We start from the raw sequence: 9,757 nt of genomic DNA, 5'->3' as shown, positions 1-9,757 counted from the left end.
CCAAAGTGTCACTGTCCCTGACCTCACAGGTTTCTTTCTCATGGAGTGAGAGCCAGACAGAACCTCCAGCGTCAGGCATTCCCTGGCCATCCAGTGGTTAGGGCTTGGCGCTTTCCCTGCCAGGGACCGAACCTGGGCAAACCTGGGGAACTGAGATCTCACAAGTCATGTGGTGTGGCCAAAAAGAAAACAAAATAAAGCAACTCAAGTGTCGTGTGAAAAGGATAACTTAGGGACATGCCCGGGCCACCCATGCTGAGTTTGTATGTGTTGAGAGAGGTCGAGGAAGGCTTCTCCAGGTGAGTGACATAAATTTAGATCTAAAGATGCATGGAAGCTAGGTATACAAACGGGATTGGGAGTGGTGGTGAGCAGTGGTCCTCAACCTTTTCTGGCACCAGGGACTGGTTTCGTGGAAGATAATTTTTCCATGGACCGGGGTAGCAGGGATGGTTTGGGGATGATTCAAGTGCATGACATCTGTTGTTTAATCTTCTGCTGCCGCGGATCTGACAGGAGGTACTGGTCTGCGGCCAGGAGGTTAGGGACCCTTCGTGGAGACAGTCTTCCAGAAAGACGGGAACAACATGTGACAAGCTGATGGGGAGAGCCGTCAGGTTTCATTCCGAGAACAAAAGGTTCTGCCAGATTGGATCTTAGAATGTGGGGAGAGAGGGGCAAGGGATGTGGGCCGGCACGTGGGTTGAATCAGGGAGAACCTTCTGAGTCTGGATCTTGCTCTAAGGATGATGGAGAGATGCGGAAATGTTTGAGTAGATGGGTGACAAGATGGCATCGTTAGACACGTTCCTAGAGTTCTCAGTGTGGAGAATATTGGAAGTTGGTCAGGTTGGAGGCAAGAGGGTCAATTAGGGAGCAGTTCTGAACTGAGGGGCAGAGCGGGAGGGTGAGTCCAGGTGAATGGATGTGGATAGAAGGGACTGGAATCAACAGATCCTTGCAGGTGGAACACTCAGCAATAGGGATGGAGTAGATGAGGGAGTAAGTGCCATTAGATGATGGAATCAAGGGGGAGATGGATCTGGTTTGGTTGGTGTCTGGGGCTGAGTTTCTTAGAAACAGACTCTGGATAATCTCTGGAGATCCACTTGTGAGGGAGTGAGGAAGGCTGGATTAGGCAGAAGGAGCTGATCCATAAAGCTCTGGACACTGAGGCCTGAGCCATTTTACAGGGCGTTCTGGGGCTAGGATGGCCCTTTAGAAATGGCCCAAATTAAGGCAAGCCTTTGTTATCACTACATCAGCCAGATGGCTGCTCCGGGGGGAGGAGTGTGATCTTGGGTGAGACAGTTCACAGGACCTGGCACAAGATGGTAGCCAAGGCCTGGGACTCCATTGGGAGTGGTCAGATGTCAACGATCTCAGTAGCTAGGGGATGGAGGTTTATACTCTGAAGATGGTTTTAGGCAAAGCACTACAGTATCCACTACAGTGGCAAAAGATCTTATGTGTAGCTTGGGACATGCTTATTTCTAGGTACTTGTGGGTTTATTATCCATCCTTAGTTCACAAGTAACTAGTTAATTTCAAGTATGGGATGTACAAGGCATTGGGCTAGCTGGTGGGGGTGCTGGATGCAAAGATGAGGATTTGTATAGGGACCAATGGGATCCCTTCTCGGGTGGAAATGACCCCCACGTTAGCTTCTCCTCCCAAAAGGATTAAGTCTGATTGCCTTTCCTTGCCTCAGATGCTTTCTAGTTCTCCTCCTTCTCCCCCCTCCTCTTGGACTTCGTAGAAAACAAGCCCAAACACCAGTTCCTTTCAGAAGCCCAGACATAGTGTAAAAGTTGCAAAGGGTTAGGAAACCTTATGGGGTTCTCAACAGGTCTTGTCCATTGGCCCATAGTTTCTGAAGATGACTCTTGGCTGGTATCTCAAACCCACAATCTCTTGCGCTTTTTTGATTGTCTAGAGTTCATACAACAACCCTTTCCTCGACCTTATTATCCCTCTCTTTCCTTGGGCAAGGCTGATTTTTTTAGGCCTAAAGAGACAGCAGGAGATAAAGATTTGTGAATCCATCCAGGGGCCAGGAATTATGAGGTCATGGGCCTCTAAAATAATGCCCAACTTTGCATCATTAAATTCATTAAGTGACGAGTCCATTAAACTGAGGTGGCACCAATGCCCTGGCCACTTAGGTAAATAAATCAAAATCTAAGCCCAGAAATACTTCAAGGTTACGAAACCAAAACCGATAAGGATGACCAATCACAAACAGCCAACTATACGTTAAGCCGGAGCCAATCAAGTAATTTCCTCGCTGCACAGCCTCACCTCCTCTCTCCCCAGCATTGTGGATGGAGCCCTAGCACTTCTGGTTTGGCACTGCCCTCTTGGAATAGATTTTTGTTAAGATCAACTTAAAATTTTTCTAATGCATCTCACTTTATTTTTTCATACGAGACAGTCCCATCCCTTTCAGGTCTCCTAGTGAAGGCTTTGCAGGTATTTCCAAACGAGGTTCAGGGAAAGGGGATCTGTTTATGGAATCACTAACAGATAATAAGAGGAATCCTCTCTTAGACCTCCGTTCAGTCTATTTCTGGCAGGTTGATAATAATTTAAATCTGGTTATGATTTCTTTCAAGGGTATGTTTTTGGAAATTAAAAAAAAAATTCTGGTTCTATCTATTTTGTTCAACCCTTGAGGTGGATCAGCTACAGATCTTAGAATTATAATGCTCATGTTAAATAGTGTAATAATTCCTTTGAAAACAAGCCAACAGATTTAACATATGAAACTCTATAAACACTGAGGCCTAGCTTAGATTTGAGCTAAAAAATGTGTAGCTCTAGTTAGGGGACTGTCAGTTTAAGGTGTGGCTTGTCAGGCCTTTTGATGGTGAGATAAAGAAAAGGCTTTTCTTTTTGTTTTCCTTCTTCTCTCCCACAGGGAACACACCTTTTGTGTGCCCTGCCCAACAAAGGGTATAGAATTCATAGAATTCAGAGGGAAAGTACGATGTATGTAGATTGACTATCTATACGTGCCTGCAATGCCTCTTCAAACCACAAAAGGCTTTAAAAAAAGAAAAAGCTGTGATTTTGCAATTCACTGATTGGAGGAAAAACGAAGACATTACGAGTTAGCAATAAAAACAGCACCAACAAAATCCCAAAGGATTTGGAATTCCTTTAGTTTCTATTTGGCAGAAGAATAGTATGATTTCTTTGTTTTGCCCTTTCTTATCTACAGCAGTCAAATAATAGATTATTTTATTCTTTACTACTATTGTTGCCCAAAGCAGAGTGGTGTCCAAGATAGCACAATAATAGAATGAACCTTTGTATTGGTTTTTTGGAAGAGAGGTAGTGTTTTTATTTTATTTTTTAAAACTTACCCTAAAATTTGTTTTTTCTGTTGTGAAATTCAGTGATTTCATAGAATTAAGATGAATAGGTGCTTTGCTTTTCACTAATGGTCTACCTGGAGAAGGGATTTCTCTGAAATTCTCTTTGTAAAAATAGAACAAAGATAATTTACAAGAAATTATCTTTTACTTTTGGTTGGTTTAGGATTTTTTAAAAGATGCAGTGTTAACTGTTGCCGCTAGTGCAAATGATGAATTGTGCTTTCAAACAAATTTCCTCCAGCCGAGGCTTGACCAAAATGCTGGGCTTTGTAATAAAGCTCTGTTCAAAAAGTATTTGACATTATGAAGCCATGTGAGGCTGTTGTGCAAAAGAAGGCTCTTTACCATCCATAAGCAATCCAGATTTGAGTTTGGGGAGTACAGTTCTTGAAACCATTCAAACACTTTATACCGTGCTTTCAACTCTTAGACAGAGGGAATTGGGGGAGGGGCAAGAAAGTATTTTAAGTACAAAGATTCTAAATTTAAGAAAGCTAGGATTTACTACAGCAGGTAGGGACGTTATGAAATTCCATACATTGTAATTTGTGCAGTGTATAAAGATTTTATAAGCAAGGCCTTGTATCCATTTCAATGCATGTCATGTTTTCACATGCATATTAATAAAGGCCCACCTTTGAGAGTAGAAAAAAAGGCCTCCATTCAAATGAAATCAAGCCCAAGTAAAGTTGAAACTCAACCCACAGGGTACTGGCACTGTTTTCAGGCTAAAAGAAGATGAGTTTCAATTTCGTCGTCTTGTAACATTGATAAATGTGATCCAGTGGTTTGCAGAATTCGCAGATTACACAGGTCTTTCTAAACATGTGTAAATATGTATCCCAGTCTGTGTGCAACTCCAGATGACTTGCAGTTGGCAGTTAAAGACCAACAACTCGTCAGTGAGACAATCATTTGGTTCATTTACATGAAAAGTCTTAAATAGCAAAAATGCCCCTTCCAGTTTACATCAGACAGTGCCTGCATAACAGAGAACAATGGCTTCCTCGATGGCAGTTAATGCAGAGAGACACAGCGAGGTTTAGGAAACAAAGAAAACTTGTAGCACACTCTGCAAATACTAACCGATATTTAAAATAAAGCGCAGAAAAGCTTCCTGTGCTGCGAGTCTGCACGGCTCCTGGAGCACTACTAGTCTCTTCAGAATGCGATTAAACAGGAGTGAGTCTGTTTAAGAGGTTATGGTGCCATTGTTTTCAGATCCTTCCATTTTGTCCTATTTCCAGGGTAAGCACAGTGCACTTGATTTGGTGCTTCCTCGCCTTAAAAAAAAAACGACCAAAAAACCTTTCAACTCAGTGCGTGTCTGTGAACCATGTAAGAACCAGAACCCAGGGCTGGATAAACAGCATACCTGATCTGGTGGTAATATATTGTCTCCATCTCGGACGTGTTAAGGATTATACACCTCTGTGGTCTTTACGTGGGGTTTATGTATGTATCTTTTTGCGTTCTGGAGGCTGTGACCACCTGCTGTAGGTACACTATGTGCTTGTTACATTTGTACAGATCTCCCTTCTTGAATTTAAAGACCCAGCTATTACATCTTGTTTACTCAATATCATTCCCCCATTAAAAAAAAAAAAAAGACTACATGAACCGAACATGCCATGTTTCAATCTGGCCCCAGTGGCTTTTTCTCTGAAAAGCAAAACGTGTGTCTTTTACACCAGGGCTTTCTCCCCACCCCAGGGGGTGTCTTCCATCCTTTTGTGGCTCAGTTTAAGGCGAAAAGGGCTCCAAACCACTAACTACCTAGGAGAGAGCCCCCTTCTTCCACCTCCAGGGAGAATTTCAGATGTAATGCATCTGAAGATAGCGTGCTCTCTTCTGACTTCTTTGCCACCATTGCGAGGATCACAAAACACCAGCGCCTTGGCTTCAAGATCTTTTTGCAACCATCTTTGGCGAGGCCTTGCTTCCTTCCACTCGAGTAAGTTGCGGCTTGGGGCCGTGGAGAGGACCGGGCGAGAGGCTGCGATGTCGTTGCTGGCAGCCGCGGCCCTGCCTGCAGCCCCGCACCTCCAGCACCACGACCACCGGCCCTGCCTGCCCTCGGCCCCGGGCGAAGGAGCGGCGGCCGCAGACGGGCGGGTCGGCGGGGCTCGGCTTCCCTGCGCCGAGCCGGCACCGGCCGGGCGCCCGCGGGCTGCGGGGCTTCGCGTGTCGCCTCCTTCTCCCCGAGCCTCCCTGCCCCCCCCCACCGGCCGCCCCCTCCCCCTCGCCCGCGCTCCCTTTTGTTCGCTCTCCGCTCGGGCCGAGCCTCCGCCGCCGCCCCGCCGCCCGGGGCCCGCACCCCCGTCGTAGGCCCCGGCGTGGCCGCCCCGCCGCCGCCACCGCCGCCGCCGCCGCCGCCGCCGCGCGGCCTAGAGCGCGGCGCCCGGGGAGGCGCGCGGGGCCCGGGCCGGGCGCACGGCGAGGCCGCGGCGGCGGCGGCGGCGGCGGCGGCGGGGCGGCGGCACCGGCAGCATCGGCGGCGGCACCGGCGGGCGAGGCCGCCCCGCCGCTCACGCACAGCCCGGCCGCGGCGGCGGGGATGCGACGACACGCCCGTGGTATGGAAGCAGCAGCAGCAGCAACAGCCGGCGGCGGCGCCGCGCGGAACAAAGGTCATCCGAGCTGCGGCCCAGACGCCCGGGCTTGACCGCTGCGAGGGCCGACCCCGGGCCGGGGGTGGGTGTGCGCCGCGGGGCGCGCAGGGCCGCGGAGGAAGCGGGGCGCGCGCGGGCGGGCGGGCGGCTTCCCCCAGGGGGCGAGGCTGGGGCGCCGGCCCCTCGTGCCCGGGGCCTTGGCGATCGCCGGCCGGCGCGTGTGGCTCTGGTCCCTGGGCCTGATCGCCGCGGCCTGTCCCACGGCCGGCCTCGGGGACAGCCGGCCTTCGCGCCCTGCCGGCCTCCTTGGGGGGGTGGGGGGTAGGGGGGCACCCGAGGCCCCGCGGGTTTGGCTAGGCCCCGCCGGTTCCGAGAGGGGGGCCACGTGAGCGCCGCCTCCTCCCCGCTCCAGCGCCCGTGGTGCGCAGCGCATTTTTAAAAAGGCCTCTGTGCCCCCTCGGTCCCGGGTCTGCCCCCCGCACCCCCCACCCAGACATCCCTAGGCTTTTTGTTGTTTTTTTTTTTTTTGGCCCGAGGTGAAGGGGTTTGGGCTCCCCCCCACCCCAGGTGCTTGAAAGGAGAGAAGGTCGGAGGAGGAGGAGGAGGAGACTGGGGGGGCCCCGCTGGTGGTGCTGGTGGTGACAGGGAGGGCGAGGAGAGAGGGCCGGGAGGAGGGGGCTGGGGGGACAGGCGGAGAGGAGCCTGGTCAACCAGCCAGCAGCACCCTGCCAGGGGGCCCAGGCCGGCTCCCGCCGCCAGCGCGGGCAGGGGGAGCAGGCACACACGTAGGTGGCTCTTTCTTGGGGGGCTCGTGGTCAGCCACCAAGCCAGAGCGCACACACTTGACACCACACGTACACAAAGGTCTGAGCCAGGTTGTGGGAGGTAAGTGCGGGAAGGAGCCAGGCGCGGGCCGCAGGGCTCCGCCGTGGGCTCGGGGCGGAGGCGAGGGGTGGGTCCGAGGGGCTCTGGGGTGCTGGAGAGGTGCGCCTCTCCAAGGCTGTGCGCTCGTGTGGGGTGATGGGGACGGCGGGGGGGACACACGAGGACCCTCCCCTCCTCCCCAGGACCCGAAGGGGGGCAGCCAGCCCCAGCGAGATGCCCCCCTCTGCTGCTGATTTTCAGGGACTTGTTGGCAACTCAGCGAGGGTTGCCATAGCTTTTTTATGTAGGGTGACCAGAACCGGCTGAAACTGGTTTGAGGCAGATCAGCTCCTGAACACAATGCAGTCCCCGAGCTACTACCGTGGGATAGCAGCTTCCTCCCTTCATGGCAGCCAAAAGCCGAGGCGCTGGCAGGAAGGGACCGTCCCAACACACTATGTGAACGCACACTTAGACAGCACACAGCACGGGTACGTGACTAACGGAGCCCTAGAAGATTCTCTGTAGAGAAGATGGGGGAAAATGTGCAGGTTTGCCAGCTTGAGATGACTTGGGCTTTTCCTGCCTTTTTCTTTTGCTTAAGGGATGGACAAGGAGCTGAGATTTATGGCCCTTCCTAAAGACAAAAAATGTGCCTTGGTAGGGTGGGGACACTGGGTTTCTGCAGTTTTGTCTCTCTCTCTCTCTTGCTCTGCGTTTTTAACAAAACCAAACCCAAACGAACTGATGGGTTTGTAATGGTAGTTTGTTTGTTGCTGGAGAATGCTACTTTGCATGCTTTTCTTCTCTTGCAGGGTATGTTCCGTTTTGTGCTTTTTGTTTTAGAAGCTACTAAAGGGTGTTGGGGATACGTCTGGCTGTTATGAAGGCCAAAAGGTAACACTATTGTTCTAGGAAATGAGCATAAATGCATTCCAGTGATGCTGCAAGGCATACATGCTGTCTTTTTTTTCCTTGTAGGCCTGTTGACTGGGGCTGCCTTTAACCCTTTCATATTTGCAGAGAATGCAACCGTGTGACAGTAACTGAACACTGGTCCAAAGTCTTTCCAAAAGGTCAAGGTTCACAAGGTGAGATACGATATTCTGAGCATGAATTTAAGTATTTATTTGAAGCTCCGTTCAGACACAGACTGACGGTGGTCTGGGGCCCTGGAGATAATACTGGGCGGAGAGTGGAGAAGAAATACTCATAACTGTTAGCCAAGTTTAATGGGATTAGAGGGACTTTTATGAGGGTGTTGCTATCAGGGCGAAATCAGAATGACTTCATGAAATCGCTTGTGGCTGGTCTTTTAGAAGAGGCAGGCCTGAAAAGAAGCGAGTTGGAGAGAATGGTAGGCGTCAGGGCCTTGTGGAGAATGCACTGTTTTACATAAGACTGAAGCAGTACATGTGTAGCTTTTTCTCCCCGATGATCACAGAAAAAGGGAAGGAGTTTGCCAGAAATCCAGGCGTCCTGGTCACCTTTTAGGGATTTGAGGAGTCTGAAGGTAGATTTGCTTTTTGTTCATTCATCACCCTTCTCTCTACCTCGCTCTGTGTGTGAACCTGAAAGGCTTTTCACTCCGAGTGGAGTGGTGCAGTGGCTTTCATTGATCTGGGGGGCTGTGAATGGAGAGTTTGCCATCGGATTATTTGTGGCATACATTTTGATGTGGAATACTTAACGTGGTGCCAGGAGGAGACTGGGTAGTCTGGCTTCCTCTGTGCAAAGATGCTTGTTAACTCAAAGCTTTACCGCAGTGGATGGCAGACAATGTCCAGTGCCTTACAAGATGACAGTTTGATTTCAGCTGGTATTTTTATGCATCCTCCAAAACCAAGAGGCTTTTGAGGAGGAGAGTGAAGCAGGCAGTAATGCGTGGTGGCAAAGTAAGGAACAAAGGCGGTGAGAGCTTACAGGGGAACATGAAGCATTTTGCCTTGGGGTTCCTTGTGAAAAGGACTGCAACTTCCCCAGACAGGAAGCCAGCAGTACCAGAATCCAATCCAAGATGATCTCAGCTACGGATAGAGGCGTTCTGGCTTCTGGTTTGGTCAAAGTACAGTCAAGGGGAGCCCATGGAAGGCACAGTGGAAGACAACTGTCTCCCCTCCTTTGTAGAGGGTATTTTGTTCCTTTTTGCGTTCAGCAGAGTAATCTTTTCAGAAATGCTGAGGATCTTAGAGGTTTTGTGCTGGTGGTTGGTGGGCAGAGTCTCTGCAGTGAAGGGTGTCAAGTATGCGAGGGTTTTATTGTTGAATTTTTTTTTTCTCATGATTTCAGAGCATCCAGCGTGTGATGAGACGAGAAACAACAGGACATGGTTAGCTCAGAGTACTAGCTGTGGTATTTAATAGAGATAAATGTAATCTCGGACTGATAGACCAGTAAATAGCTTATGCGATGGAATAAAATTCTTTACAAATCGCTGTCTGAAAATTGGTTTTCAGTTCTACATTTTTGCCTGCCAGAGGTTCTGTGTCTGAATGTGGCCGAAATCTGCTTGCAAAGCAGATCCCAGTCCACGTTGCATGATACGCTGTTCCTGCTTTTCGGGTGCCAGTTAAAACTCAGATGGCTAATATGATAGACCTTAATTAGCTTAATACAATAAGCTGTTTTTTTAATAATTGAGTTCTTCACTCTTGTCTTTAGAAAGTCAGTGATTTTTATTTAACTCTGACAACTGACCCCCTGCTGCATCGGATCCTTGAAAAGGATGTTTTAAAAAGCCCTTTTCTAAGGCGTGGCATGTCCCAGAATATTCTGGTTTACTCTCTGTGGTTTTTAGCTTTGTTACCCCCCCCCCCCCCCAACCCCCGGCCCCTGCAAAGGCTCCTGGAAAACAGCCTGCGTTTTGTGCGAAGGCCTGTCTTCCCAGCTGCGGAGGGCCCT

The 9,757-nt window shown here is 50.0% G+C and overlaps 2 protein-coding genes across 2 annotated transcripts in view; both read left to right on the top strand.

The window, feature by feature from the left end:
• Nucleotides 1-1,331: 1,331 nt before the first annotated feature.
• LOC139030329 (atherin-like) lies at nt 1,332-9,301 on the top strand. The gene is made up of 5 exons (XM_070452417.1): nt 1,332-1,365; nt 5,340-6,010; nt 7,672-7,753; nt 7,838-7,947; nt 9,146-9,301. Exons 1-3 carry the CDS (start codon nt 1,332-1,334, stop codon nt 7,741-7,743), a joined length of 777 nt encoding a protein of 258 aa, XP_070308518.1. The 3' UTR covers nt 7,744-7,753; nt 7,838-7,947; nt 9,146-9,301.
• ZNF532 (zinc finger protein 532) overlaps nt 5,993-9,757 on the top strand; it is a 115,124-nt gene continuing 111,359 nt past the window's right edge. Inside the window, 1 exon segment of the mRNA XM_070452448.1 lies at nt 5,993-6,074. The gene's annotated coding sequence lies outside the window, so the exon portion shown is untranslated.

The sequence above is a fragment of the Odocoileus virginianus genome, chromosome 22 (assembly GCF_023699985.2).
Source record: "Odocoileus virginianus isolate 20LAN1187 ecotype Illinois chromosome 22, Ovbor_1.2, whole genome shotgun sequence".
Lineage (NCBI taxonomy): Eukaryota > Metazoa > Chordata > Mammalia > Artiodactyla > Cervidae > Odocoileus > Odocoileus virginianus.
Note: the sequence above shows the minus strand (reverse complement) of the source record. Positions and strands in the feature narration are given on the sequence as shown.

Excerpts from the sequence above, each read along its gene's own strand:
- LOC139030329 (XM_070452417.1), top strand. The coding sequence starts at position 1,332 with ATGGTAGCCAAGGCCTGGGACTCCATTGGGAGTG. Across the intron at positions 1,366-5,339 it reads CTGGGACTCCATTGGGAGTG|TTGCGGCTTGGGGCCGTGGA; the intron begins GTCAGATGTCAA and ends CACTCGAGTAAG. Across the intron at positions 6,011-7,671 it reads CGGCGCCGCGCGGAACAAAG|GGTATGTTCCGTTTTGTGCT; the intron begins GTCATCCGAGCT and ends CTTCTCTTGCAG.